The sequence below is a fragment of the Echinops telfairi genome, unplaced genomic scaffold (genome assembly GCF_000313985.2).
Source record: "Echinops telfairi isolate 266 unplaced genomic scaffold, ASM31398v2 ScPeMD7_7424;HRSCAF=8462, whole genome shotgun sequence".
NCBI lineage: Eukaryota > Metazoa > Chordata > Mammalia > Afrosoricida > Tenrecidae > Echinops > Echinops telfairi.
Window position 1 is genome coordinate 58,770,629 of NW_022111324.1, and position 15,036 is coordinate 58,785,664.

The 15,036-nt window shown below is 38.8% G+C and overlaps 1 protein-coding gene across 2 annotated transcripts in view; it reads right to left on the bottom strand.

Annotated features, from left to right (window-relative positions):
* The window catches only part of INTS7 (integrator complex subunit 7), an 89,791-nt gene that overhangs the window by 52,329 nt on the left and 22,426 nt on the right, over positions 1-15,036 (bottom strand). For both annotated transcript variants that reach the window (XM_004699869.2, XM_045297863.1), the window contains exons 5-7: positions 8,946-8,992; positions 5,638-5,837; positions 4,823-4,945 (exon numbers count right to left, since the gene is read on the bottom strand). In XM_004699869.2, coding sequence (XP_004699926.1) covers positions 4,823-4,945; positions 5,638-5,837; positions 8,946-8,992 — 370 coding nt within the window. The remainder of the gene's footprint in view (positions 1-4,822; positions 4,946-5,637; positions 5,838-8,945; positions 8,993-15,036) is intronic.

Here is a 15,036-nt window from a genome sequence, read left to right on the forward strand (position 1 = left end):
GTAGCTCAGAAGCAACAAAGCCCACATGGAAGAAGCACACCAGTTTGTGTGATCACCAGGTGTTGAAGGGATCAGGCATCAGGCATCAAAGACCCAGAACAAAAAATCATATCGTTGTGAATAACGGGGAGTGCGGAGTGGAGACCCAAAGCCCATCTGTTGGCAATCTGATAGTCCCTTACGGAAGGGTCGCAGGGAGGAGACGAGCCAGTCAGGGTGCGATGTAGCAACGATGAAAAATACAATCTTCCTCTAGTTCCTAAATGCTTCCTCCCCACCCACTATCATGATCCCAATTCTACCTTACAAATCTGGCTCGATCAGAGCATGTACACTGGTACAGATAGGAACCAGAAATACAGGGAATCCAGGACAGATGATCCCTTCAGGTGAGAGTGGCGATACCAGGAGGGTGGAGGGAGGGTGGGGTGGAAAGGGGACACCAATTACAAGGATCTACATGTAACCTCCTCCCTGGGGGACATACAACAGAAAAGTGGGTGAAGGGAGACGTCAGACAGTGTAAGATATGACAAAATAATAATTTATAAAGTATCAAGGGTTCATGAGGGAAGGGGGAGCGGGCAGGGAGGGGGGAAAATGAGGAGCTGATGCCAGGGGCTTAAGTGGAGAGCAAATGTTTTGAGAATGATGAGGGCAATGAATGTACAAATGTGCTTTACACAATTGATTTATGTATGGATTGTGATGAGTTGTATGAGTCCCTAATAAAATGATTTTAAAAAAAGAAAAAGAAATTAATGAATTAATTCATAAAAACGACACTGATTTGTAAAGCCCCACCTAATCCACAATAAAGATTTCTGGGGAAAAAGAAAGAACAAAAGAGCAAGGAATGTGCTGAACCTCCTCGATCTAGTAAGAGAACTGTCACACAGACATGGTGGAAATGGCCAAGAGGAGAGGCAGCAGCTCCAAGACAGAGCAGCAGGTCTGGATACCCTGAGCAGGAAATCTAAGTGTCTTTGAGCAAGAGGGTCCCTTGCTAACAATGGGGTGCCTAGGTTTGAAGACCCACAAATCTACAGCCAAGTGTCTTTAGAGTTGATGGTAATGGCAGAGAGGAATGTTCTTTGGGTATTTATCCACAATGTTAATGGAGTTTTGTAACACTGTCTGAGCAGGACAGAGGCTAAAGGGCTACATGGCTGAAGACCGAGGACCAGAGACAGGTATGACTGAAGAACTGTATCCCACGCATTTCTAAACCTGAATAATAACCTGTTAACTTCCCTAATGATCCTCATAATTATATTATTTGTGAGTTCTAGGAGACCACGGCTATGAATTATCAAACCGGCAGAGGACAAAAGAGTGCTCTGGAAGGGAGAGATGTCAGAATTAATAAAGAAAACTGGAGGGGACAGACATCTGACTTCTGCCTCAGAAGAACTGGTCTTTGACTGTTGAGCTTGATTTTTCTTACTACTTGTAAAGTCAGAAGAGAACAAACACTGCCCCACGTCATTTTCCCATTTTCCTAACACCTACACTCACTGTCATGGAGTCAGTGTTGACTTGTAGCAACGCCTGGAGGGTTTCTGAGACCGTGTTTATGGGAGTAGAAAGCCCACACTTTCTCACATGAAGCTGCGGGCATAGTCAAACACCTTTAGGGAATGAATCATGGGGCCTGGAGGCTCAGGACCATAGTCTTGGGGTTAAACCAAGGTCAATTAGCGTAACAGTCCATAGAGAAAATATCCTACATTCTGCTTTAATGAACAGAGACTAGAGTTTAAAAGCTTGTGAGAGGCCATCTAAGATGCAAACATTGACTGCCTCTCCCCGTCCAGAAAAAAGAGGAGTGAAGAAATCAAAGACACATTGGTTCCCAAACTTAACTGGCCTACCACCTCTTTTCCAGGGAAAAAACCAAAAAAAACTATTGTGTGTCCCAGACACACAATTAAAAACTTCCCTGGCTCGTTCTAATGCTCCCCAGGGAAGTATTATCACTTACTTTAGAAAATATTGAATTAGTCCACTGGACTAATGGACTATATGAACATCAGTATTCAGGACGCTGAGGTAAAAATAACTAAATGGTGCCTGACTATCAAAATCAACTGCTCTGAAAGGGATCAGGAAAGTGAGAAGATTAAAAGGTCCTAGCTACTATGGAAGAACAAATGGGGAACAAAATTCACTATTATGTAAAAGACCAAACTTACTGTTTGGTAGAGACTGGTGGAAGCTCTGAGACTGGCCCTTGTATTTCAGGTCTGAAAATATACCCACTCTCATGGCTCAATTTTCCGTGAGACAATAGACAGGTCTATAAGCAGAACACTAACACTAAGGAGGTACTCACACCTTAGAATGCCAACCACGTGAGAGCAAAGGTGCAAAATGCGAACGAGTTAGGAAAGGAGGAGAAATGGGAGCAGGAAACATAGGAAGGAGTCAGGGCCGTTGCTATATTATAGAGAATGTGATCAATGACATGAAGCAAAATGTGTATGAATTGGTGAATGGAAACCGTATTTGCTCTGTAACCATCACCCGATTCACAGTAAAAAGTTAAAAATAAAACAATAAGTGAAAAATAAACAATCTAGAAAAGGCCAAAATAAGGGGGGACAGGGAGAACAAAGAAGGCAAATACAAAGAACAAAATAAAGGTAAACTGTAAAATAAATTACATTAAACATAAATGGATCACATGCTCCATTTAGAAATGACAAAGACTGCCAGGCTGGTTAAAATAGTCCAACTAAATGCTGTGTATGAGAAATCTATGAAACTAAATTATACATGAATTAAATGTGAGACAGCAAATGATCTAACACACAAACACAACCAGGAGAAAGATGTAGATCTATTAACATCAGATAAAATAGATTAGAGCAAAAGATTCACTGCTGCTGCTGTTGAGTGCCCTTCAGTTGAGATTTTAAAGACATTGAAATAGTTAAAAGACACAACATATCTATGCAGTTCAAGTTGTCTTGGTTAAATACAGAGTTTGGGTGTTTTTTTCTCACTTAACCAAAATGACCTTTACAATCAAATAATCAAAGGTGTTTGGAGTTATTGTTTTGGTGGAATTTAACCAAGTAACTTTAAATTTTTAGTAGAATTGACAAGAAAAATGAAGAATAAGCGTATTTAAGTGTATAACACTAGTTTACTCATCAAAATACAGATACTATAACTGACCTTATACCTTGGAATACTTGTGATTATCAAATCCTCATATTTGGAAATGTACTAGAAAATGGCAAACAAAGTTAAACAGAACTTAGTTTTTCTTCACACGAAATTGAAACGTTTTAAATTTATACACTAGAGCCATAATAATGCTGAGATAAAATCATAATCCAAGAAAACGAAACAAATTCCAACAATCTTCCATTTTACTTCTGTAGGAAAGTGGAAATGCTTCATATGGCTCTTCCAGCCATAGTCTTTGTGACTCCCATCCACAGAATGGATGGGAGCATGTAATAGAGATGGAGAGGATTTGGTCCGTCTTGTCATTCCACTGGATATAAAAGGGGGACACAGTGAAGGGCACGAGAAACTCCTGTCTAAAGTGGAGGAGGTAGCAGAGGCATCAGAGGTCTCTAGCATGAGATAGAGCAAAACAGTCAGGCCAAGATCATGAGACAGCAGAGCAGCAGCAGTTTGATCATGAGGCAGAACAGTGAATGGGCTTCCTAGCCCTTGGAATGAGCCAGAAGCCAAGGAAAGCTGAGAGACTAAGGACATACCTGAGAGACACACACCTGTCAGCAAGGCTAGCAAGGAGGTGCTTCAGACAAACGAACTGTATCCTTAACCGTTTGTAATCTGTTAGCTTCTCTAATAAAACCCTTCTTAGATCAGGAGCAGTCTATGAGTTCTATGTGGCCACTGCAACAAATCACGTAGCGTGCCATGGGAGGAATGGTGGATGTCGAACAGGGTAAAGAAGGATGGAAGGTGGAAGCATGTCTGACATCTGCCTTGGGCAGCTGTGGAGCTGGATTCTCCTTCTCCCTTGTGTAGCCAGGGATCACATGTGGTCTCTAAGACAATTTCCTCAATTCAAAGGGCATAATTTAGAAAACGTTATATCCATTATCAGTGAATGGTAAAGAAATAGTTTGATTTTGATGGGGGAAAATAACCAACATTAATTCAATGTAAGAAACGGTATACTTCACATAAACTGTCTAGACAGTGTGAGGTCTGTTTCTGGACTCACAATAAAAAGACTTTAGAATGCCTTTTGATCTCCATAAGGAGGAGGAATACATTTGGCAATGTCCTATCCAGTACTTAAATATAGCCAGTAGCTAAATTCTTCCCCCTAAACTAAAGGAGGAAGGGATAAAAGTATACAATTCAACTAAGCTTCTTAACCAGCCTCAATGAAGATATGGTAAAATTAATAAGCTATTGAAAGGCAAGTATGATACTAAAATAAACAAATAAGGAAGGATGAAAGTCTTGTGTGTTAATATTAAATATGCCACTTATGAAGTAATTTGTCACATAGCCTATTCAACCACTTAACAGTGTTTTCCAACGTGGTGATAACTCTCCCTGGGGCAGGACAGGACGGGGTAGATGGACGACAGCAAAACCAGACCTACACTTTACCCTGGATTGTGGTCTACAGTACAGAAAGGTTTCATAGCCAGAGGAATGCTTTTTTTTTTCTCTGAAAAAGGGCAGTAGGCCAAATAGCTTTGGGAACCTATAATTTAAAAGATGACAATGACAACAAAAATGTAAAACAAAACAATGTATTCTATTAAAATGTTAAGATTATTTTTGTATATAGAATATAAATGTTCAAAGTTCAATATACCTGAATATCTTCCCTACTCCAAGTATGAGGTGTTTTATTGGCAAGTAATTTCAGATCTTGAATAGCAAGTCTCTTTACTGCTTTCCTGGGATCACTCTTCAAGTACTGCAATAGAAGCTGAATCTATACAGGAAACAAGTAATGCCATGAACAACACTGTCACCAAAACATCAGTAACAATGCATTTTAGTTTGGTGAGACTTTTAGATTTGATTCAATGCTGGCTTTTAATGACAGCCCTGACACTTTTTAGCTATGTGCCCACAAAAACGTGTTTGGGCTTCTTTCTCATCCTATATATAAAAAGATACAATTATTTAACTAAGGAGTCCAGGTAGCATAGTGGGCAACGCACTGAGCTATAACCATAAGGTCAGTTGTTCAAACCCACCAGCTGCTGCAAGGGAGAAAAGTAAGGTTGTTTACTCTGGTAAAGATTTAATGTCTCAGAAACACAAAGGGGCTACCCTGTCCTATATGGTCACTGTAAGTGGGAATTGACTTACTAGCAGTGAGTTTGTTTGGGAGTTTTCATCATTTAACTTGTAATAGTCTAGCACAGTTTTTAGCATAACAATCCTTCCTTCTTTTCTCTATACCCCACCATATACTTTCTATCTCAATTTCTTTAAGGACTCCCAAGTATGAGTAATGTAAATATAGAGAAGCAAAGAGCAAGCAAAAGGACACTAAACTGATCTTAATCAGGGATAGGAATCTTAATGCTACCCAAACATAAGCCACTTATTTTTATGGTACACTTTATATGAACATTTATTACAGAAAGGCAGTTTAGAGAAGAAAATCGAAATTACCTGCTTAGGCGTATCAACCAAAGATGAAGCTGCAAGCAGAGTAAACGTATGCAGAGAAACAATCACCATTTTGGTGGAAGGATAGGCTGTGACTAGCTGCTGTAAAAGCTGGCGAGCACTGGAAGCCAGGATTGCATCATGGTGCATGTGCTGTAGGATGGGGATCAACTTCAGCTTCAAGTCAACGGGTGTGGCTAAACCTAGATGCAAAAAAGAGCACTTAATTATCTTGGCCTTAATAATATTGAAGATTTAAAAGGTCTGATTCAGTTAGCAAAAATATTCATTTAAAAATGGCTTTTTAAAAAAGAGGAGCGGATACCAAGGTGAAATGGTTTATTGTGCCAGCCTGGCCAATAAACACAAGTGGGATTAACTGAAGGGCAGAGAGATAAATGGCTCTGTGAGCCTCGCCTTTCTTGTCTCTTGCTCTTTGATTATCGGACCAGTGTGCGGATGCCTTGCTTGTTCTGTGCCTCAATTGACAGGCTACACTGCCTGTAGGACGCCTAGCCTGTGGACTGTGTCGCTTTAAGTTGAGGTCCCTTTAAGACCACACGATTGAAATTTACATCTTTGGAGCTGGGGACTGACAGTTGATGACCTGGCTGACAGTCGATGACCTGCCTGGCTGTTTTGCTGCCTGTGCTGGGATAGCCTAGCTCTCTCTCTCCAGAGGACTACTGGACGGCCCTCAAGACTTAAAGGACAGCTAGTGTCTCACAACTCTCTCACGGGAGTGAGTTGCACTGAGCCATTTGTACTGCTTTATAATTTAACTGTTCATTTTTTATATTATATATCTGTTTATAATTTAACAGTTCATCAATGTGCTATATATCTATCTGTTTATAATTTAACAGTTCATTTCTTGTGTTATATATATCTATCCTTATAAATATATATATAAAATTATCAGCAATCTGGTTTTATCTCTCTAGAGAACCCTAACACACAAGGGCTCAATAGAAAGTAAATGTCTAGAAAATAATGGCAACACATGGACAAATATGCCTGATATAATTGATCTATGGATTGTAATAAGAGTTATAAGAGCCCCCAATAGAATGATCTTTTCATAAAAAAATGAAAAAATAAAAATAGCATTTTACTATGTTTATAACATTAAAAGCGTTTTATACTATTATATAAATATTATACTAGAGTTCATACAGTTGCTCTTCCTAAAAATATTTAACAATATTAATTTTCAGTGTTTATAAAATATATGTTGAGTGGAAAAAAGGCTTAGTACAAAGTAGCCTTGCATTTATGCTCCATTTTTTCTAATAGCGTACAAACCAAACCCACACATTGTACTTACACACACAGTCATTAAGTAAACACAAATACATTCAACTTGATTATATTAAGTTTTACTTATTTCTTTAATACTGAATCATGAGCAGGACATGATAGACTATTTGTGAATGAATTTGAAGTTCTATGATGTCTACTTGTATGGCAATATCTTTTTTTATTGCAGATACATCTAGAAATCCATGAGGATTAACTCCAATCTCTACTTTCCACCCAATAGTGCAGCTATGCATTTTTCCCCCTTCTACAGCAGTTATGCAGTGACAGAGAATAAAATTTTCTCATTCATAAAGTACTATAAAAATGCCCAAAAGTGAATTTACACTCTGCAAATCACTGATTTTTCCATGGTGAAATAACTGTTAGTATGGACATATGAAGGTAAGTTAAAAAAAAATATTGCTATAAAAATCACTGGGACTTTTCTTAAACAAAGCTATCAAAATGTGAAGCTACTGCTTTTCAACATATTCTCCAGCTAGGTCCACATACTTTTGAAGGTCAACATTATATCAGTCTTTAATTAAGTAATGGTTATCAGTTATAGAAACTAAGTAGTTTTTTTCATTAAAATTTATAATGGAAAGGCAATTAAAACAAATACCCTAATAAATTTATGGCCTAAAAAAGCAGAATAATGGTTAAGAACATGGACTTCAAAGCCTAACTGCCAATACTAACTTGGGTGAAGGGTAAGGCAAGCAATAATAATGTATGCGTGCAGAGAAAAAAACAAAATAACCTGACACTTACTAGCTGTGCGACCTTGGTCAAAACACTAAGTGTTATTGTGGCTCAGTTTCTGTAAAAGGATGAGTTGACCAAGGCTGCCAAGTCACAGAGTTCAAAGGAAAAAAACACAATGAAAGTGGTATCCTCTAAAGTTAGCCCTCGAGCTCCCTCTTCTAAGTATGATAAGGATAAATAGTTAATCCATGAAAAGCATGGTATGGAAGGCAGCATTGAAAAGTCAGGACTTTGGTAAGGTATTTGGATTTGATTCTAGTTGTAATTGGAAGCCACTGGAGAGGTATTAACAGAGAGGAGTCCCAGTGCTCCTAGTCAGAACGTCCTCCTGTCGTCAGAATGTAATTTGGATAGCTCCCTCCTTCCCTTCCTTCATGTTCAAGTCTCACTCACTCACTGGAGGCATTCCTGACCAACCTCCATAAGACAGAAAAGTCTCTGTCCACTACCTAGTCTTAGCTCTCTCTATTCATCTTGCTTCTTCTCCACAGTACTTGAAGCAGCCCATTTTTATTATATTGATCTCTTTCCCCATTGCTAGCATGTAAGTTCTAAGAGGGTAAAAGACGGTAAGGGCTTTGTTTTGTTCACTACTGTACCCTCAGGACTTAGAACAGTTCTGGCATAATGAACGAACAAAAAACAATGGCCAAAAAGTCAATTCCAATTCATGATAAGCCCATGCATGGAAGAGGAGCAGAACTATGCTCGACAGTTTCAGTGGCTGCTTTCCCAGAAGTCAGTAATAACTGGGTCTTTCTCCTCTCGGCATGTAGACACTGCTTACTAAATATTATTACTTAAATGAATGAGTAATAAATGGCACCTAATAAAGAATAACTAATGAACAAAACCTCACATCTTTCTTCGACAGAGTAACTTGGGGTTTAGAACTGCTGACCCTAAGGTTAGCAGCTCAATGCATAACTCACTACGCCACCAGGGCACCTTGTAACAAACACTAAGTACTTACTAAATATTCTCAACTCTCATGGCCTTCAAGTTGATTCCGGCTCATAGCAACCCTATACAACAGAGTAGGAGTGACCCTTTGGATCTGAGAGACCGCCAGTCTTTCCAGGAGTGAATTGCTGGCCTTTTCTTTCTCCCTCAGAGTGGCTGGTAGGTTCAAACAGCAGACCTTGCAGTTAGCAGCTTTATACATAATCTAGTACACCACCAGGGCTATTAATATGAACTCCACAGAAGCTACTTAGTCAGTCTAAGTCAGACATACATACCTTGAATCATTTCACTGATTTTGTTACAGATTCCTATAGCAAAGTCCCTTTGGAAAGAAAGAAAACAAAATTTTAACATTAAACAATATACATTTGATTACCTTATATAATTGTGTATAAACCGAATTTTTCCAGTACATATTGTTTTTGTTTTATGCTCAACTTTTTTTTCCATTTTTTAAAAATTTGTTTAAAAAAAATCATTTTACTGGGGGCTCATATAACTCTTATCACAATCCATCCATCCATCCATTGTGTGTCAAGCACATTTGTACATTTGTTGCGATCATCATTCTCAAAACATTTACTTTCTACTTGAGCCCTTGGTTATCAGCTCACTTTCCCCTCCCTCCCCGCTCCCACCTCTCATGAACCCTTGACAATTTGTAAATTATTATTTTATCATATCTTACGCTGTCTGACATCTCCCTTCCCCCACTTTTCTGTTGTCCATCCCCCAGGGAGGAGGTTATATGGAGATCCTTGTAATCAGTTCTCCCTTCCTACCCCACCTTCCCGGTATCGCCACTCTCCCTGAAGGGATCATTTGTCCTAGATTCCGTGTTTCCAGTTCCTATTTGTACCAGTGTACATGCTCTGGTCTAGCCAGATTTGTAAGGTAGAATTGGGATCATGATAGGGGGGGGGGGGGCAATTAAGAACTAGAGGAAAGTTGTATGTTTCATCGTTACTACACTGCACCCTGACTGGCTCATCTCCTCCCCATGACCCATCTGTAAGGGGATGCCCAGTTGCCTACAGAAGGGCTTTGGGTCCCCAATCTGTACCCCTCTACCCCCTCACTCACAATGATATGATTTTTTGTCCTTTGATGCCTGATAACTGAGCCCTTCAACACCTCATGATCACATAAGCTGGTGTGCTTCTTCCACGTGGGCTTTGTTGCTTCTGAGCTAGATGGCCACTTGTTTACCTTCAAGCTTTAAAGATTCCAGATGCTATTATCTTTTGATAGCCGGGCATCAACTTTCTTCACCACCTTTGCTCATGCACACATTTGTCTTCAGCGACCATGTCAGGAAGGTAAACATCATGGAATGCCAATTTAATAGAACAGTGTTCTTGCCTTGAGGGAGTACTTGAGTGGAGGCCCAATGTCCATCTGCTACCTTAATACTAAACCTATAAATATGTCCACATAGATCTATTTCCCCATCATCATATGTAAATATATTTACATATGTATATGGCTGTATTTAGAGGTCTATAAATGCCCTTTGCCACCTAGTTTTCCTGTATTTTCTTTACTTTCCTCTTGTCCCACTATCATTCTCAACCTTCATTTCGGTTTCAGTAATTCCTCTCGGTTACATTGCCCTTGATCAAGCCCTACCAGGCCTCTTACACCCTTCTTGCCACTGATTTTGGATCACTTGTTGTTCCCTTGTCCCTGGGTTGGTTAATACCACTTTCTTTCCCCCCACCTCCCCCTCTCCCATGTCACCCCGGAACTGTCGGTCCCCGTTATTTTCTCCTCCAGATTGTTTATTCAGCCTATCTTAAATAGACCTGCAGAGATAATAATATGCACAAACAAAACAGAGCAAAACAAAATGACAACAAAAAGCAATGACCAAAAAAAGCCTGTAAATAGTTCAAGGTCTGTTTGTTGACCTTTAGGAGTGTTTTCCAGTCAAGTCTGATGGGGCGCCACACCCTGGCCCCAAAGTCTATTTTTGGTACTCCCTCAAGACTTCCTTTCTCTGCTCTCCTTCCTATTCTGTTGCACGCCCTTAGTGTTTTGCCTCGCTGGGTCAGATCAAGTGCAATTCCCACACTGCGTCTCCAGTGTTGTCCCCCATAAGGCTATGGATCAGTGAGGGATGTCGTGTCTCATAGTGGGGCCGGGCATATGGTACTCTCGGCGCATTGGCTGCTCTGAGCAGGGATATTGTCCTCAAGGCTTGATAGGCCAGATGTGCTCCATTCTCTCTTCCTCCTCCTTCATTTGCTTCCGTGTGCTCTGATCAGACATGTCCCTCTCCCTGTTCCAGCACATATTTAATGCAGTTTTAGTGGTAAAATTAGGAGCCTCAGCTGATATTTGGGTTGGCTTATACTCGAGTATAGAGGTAAGTTTTCTAAGGACTAAAATCAAACAAACAATGCAAAAAATACAAACAGTGCACTACAGAACAGGGGAAACACAATATTCTCAATCAAAACTACTATTCTGGAGTTCATTGGCCATTTCATTGGGGAGTGAGTTAAGAAACAATCAAAATAAAAATGCCAGTCATCAAGGGGACTTATGCTAACATCATTCTCACATGGAATTCAAGCAAAGGTGCTCTGATCTGTAGTGGTGGCAATTCACCTCATTTAGTGACATTTTCTGAGAGATTCATAGTCATTAACTTCATCTATATTTTAGAATATACAAGGGGGCTTCAAAAATTTTGTGAAAAATGAAACAGAAGATAGTGGAATTTTCCCATAGCTCTTGGAAGCCCCCTTGTATTTTCAAGTAAGAAAAACACTAACATAAATCTCTGATTACATAAACAATGAAATATATTTCTAATTTTCTGTTTAGAAAACCAGAGTGAGTATGAAGCAGTAGAAATACAGTAGACGACTATGATAGACGTCCACTAAAAGAGCAATGATTTAAAGTTGGCCATGTTTGATGGTTTTTTGGTTGGTTATATCTTGTGGTGAAACACGAAAGTCACAAGTATTGTTACTAGGGTCCAGTTCATACATGCACAGGCTTATTACAAATCAAATGTGTTTATAAACATGTCTCCATGATCAGTGATGGCTGGAAAGTATCTCAGTAATATACTTTCTGTCTCGTTAGGGGCCCTTCAGAAAAAGGTCCAATGAAAACAAGTGGCTTCTGAGGGGAATCTGCTGGGCTGGTTAAATTCAAGTCAGCGATGTCAGCTTAGAAGTTCATACCAACTCTAGTTTGAGAGCCCAAAGGGCTAATCTTAATAGAACTCTAGAAAGATAAGCACAGGAGCTAATTATGAAGGCATTTTAAGGAAACAGAAAACTGCATTGGTGAGGAAGAGGTCCAGCCAATTGCACGCAGGCGTTGTTTCTCATCACATCAGTGTCCCTTCGCGTTCTCTCAGGGTAACAAGGATTGTCACGTGAGAATCTTGCTGGGAAACCTTATCCCACCCACCTTATACCCTTGGTATTGCCCCTTCACACTTCTCTTTTGTTCCCCAAATTCAAAAAACATTAAAAAGGAATATGATAAAGTCCCTTGAAGATGACAAAACTGCCACGTTGGTATGGTATAAATCAAAGAGTACAGAATTCTGGGAAGAGTAGAGAGATGCCTTTAGAAATGTGTACACCTAGATGAAAGATATGCTGGGAAACAAACCTTCATTTTGAGATTTTTTTTTTTTTCATTTTGAGATTTTAAAGAAGGGTTTCTACGATTTTGTACAATACTTTTTGGCTTATCATCCTAAGAGGGGCTTCAAAAATTTCATCTTTTCATTCCATTTTTCCATGAACTTTTTGAAGTGCCTTAAAATTTTTTTTAAATTAAGCCATTTAAGTGTACAATTTAATGACACTAATTATATTTATCATGTTGCATAGTCATTATCCCATCTACTGTAATCAGTTTTTCATCCCCATAGTCACTGAATAATTTAAGCAACAAGTCTTCATTTCCCTCTCACCAGCCAATAATACCCTTTCCTCTCTGCAAATGTCTATTTTAGATATTTTATATAAATGGAAGCATAATACTATCATTGAAGCATATAATGTGTCTGACTTTTCCACTTAGTGTTTTCTTAAGGTTCATCCACGCAGTGGCATATATTGAAACTTCCTTTTTCTTTATGGCTGAATAACTCCATCTATAGACCACATTTTGTTTATCCATTCATATGTTGATAAACACTTACGTGGTTTCTTTTTGCTGTGACAGCTGAAGTGAACAGTGGTACACAAGTATCTGCCGGATTCCCTGCTTTCAAGTTCTTTGGGTGTACCCCTGGGAGTAGAACTGCAGGGTCACACCTCAGTCCTGTTTGACTCGGTGGAGAACTGCTGATCCTTTCCCACAGAAGCGGAATCATTTACAACCTTAACAGCAATGGATGACGATTCCACTCTTCCCACACCTTCACCAATAATTGTGATTTTCTACTTCTTTTGGTAATAGACACACTAGTACAAATTGACCACCAATGTATCTTCTTTGAAGAATATCTATTCAAGTGCTTTACCCATTTTTCATGGTTGTCTTTCTACTGTTAAGTTGTAGGAGTTTTAATATAGTCTAGATCAGTACTCGGCAAACTTTTTGAGACAAAGAGCCAATTCTTTCCCTTACTACAGTTAAAATGTATTCAAGAACCATAAAAAAAATGTTACAAACAAATGAAATCACCATTATCTGAATAATATCCCTTAAAATTTTATTTCAGAGCCACGTGTATGTACCGAAAGAGCTGCACATGGCTCGAGAGTTGCAGTTTGCAGACCCCTGGTCTAGATAATAAACGCTGATGAAATATGTGGTTACAACACATCTACTCCCATTCTGCAGACTGATTCTTTGCTTTCTTGATAAAGTCCTTGGGTGTATAACAGTTTTAATTCTGATGAAGTACAATGTAGCTATTGCTTTTTTATGGCTCGTGTTTTGGTATCATACCTAAGAATCCAGTCGAAAACTAGGTGTAAAACATTACCCGTTACCTTTAGAGTTTAATATTTAGTCCATTTATCTAATTTATATTTAGTCCATTTATCTACTTTTAGGTAATTTTTATAAATAGTGTAAGGTAGGGACCCAGTATCATTTTTTTGTATGTGGAGATCCAGCTGTCCTAGCATTATCTGTTGAAGAGACAATTCTTTTTCTCATTAAATGGACTTGGGACCCTTGTAGAAAAGATATTGGCCATAGATGTATGGATTTATTTCTAGGCACTCAATTCTATTCCATTGGTCTGTATGTCCTAATACCACTACCACAATTTTGATTATGATAGCTTTACAGTACATTTTGAAAGTGGAAAGTGTAAGCCTTCCTACTTTGTTCATTTTTTAAAGACCGTTACTGTAATTTGAACTGCTTGCAATTCCATATGGATTTGAGAATTAACTTTTCAATTGCTACTAAAAAAAGGCTGTTGTAATCTTGATAGGGATTGTACTCAATTTGTAGATTGCTTTAGGTAGTATTGATACCTTAAAGATATAAATTTTCCAATCCATAAACATGGATGTGTTTCAATTGATTTAGGTCTTTTATTTCTCTCACCATGTCGTAATTTTTAATGTGCAAGTTTTTACCTCCCTGGTTAAATTTACTTGCTGGTATTTTATTCTTTGTAATAATATAAATGGAATTTATAATATTTATAATAATTTCCCTTTCAGACTATTGCTGGTATATAGAAACACAATGGATTTTTTGGTATTGACGTTGTACCCTGCACCCTAATGAAACTAAGACAGATGTTTTACTGAGAGGAACCATGTGCAGTCATCCACTGATTGCAGTGACGTTTTGTTTGAAATGAACCCATGCACACCTTTTAAACTTCTCTTTAGAGTTTCCTTTAAAACGTTCTTTCCATCACAAGTACAGAGTAGAGTTGCAGAGGTCTGTAAACTACTAGTAAGTCACATGCTGATTTTTTGTCCAATAATATCCTTAATGTACACAATGAAATATGGTGAAGTTAGCAGAATTATCACTTTTTCAGCTTTAATCCTCCGGGGCCCCTACTGCCAATTTCATCTAACAACCAAGGGTATATTCTTTTATTGCAACAAGTGGTTGGCGTCAAGTGTATGTTAAGTATCCCAGGCGGTAGAGTAGAATAAGCACTGGGTTGCTAAACAAAAGGTCAATGGCTGTAATCCACCTCCGTGAGAAAAAGATGAAGCAGTCTCCTTCCATAAAGATTTACAGCTTTGGAAACCGGGGGTGCAGTTCTACTCTGGCCTGTAAGGTCAGTATGAAATTGGAATCAACTAGAGGTTAGCAGTTTGTTTTTCCTTCCTGTTTAAGGTGCATGTGCTCTTCAGTTCACCACAGTGGCCGCTAGAGGACTCCTTTCTTTCTTTTTTTTTTTTT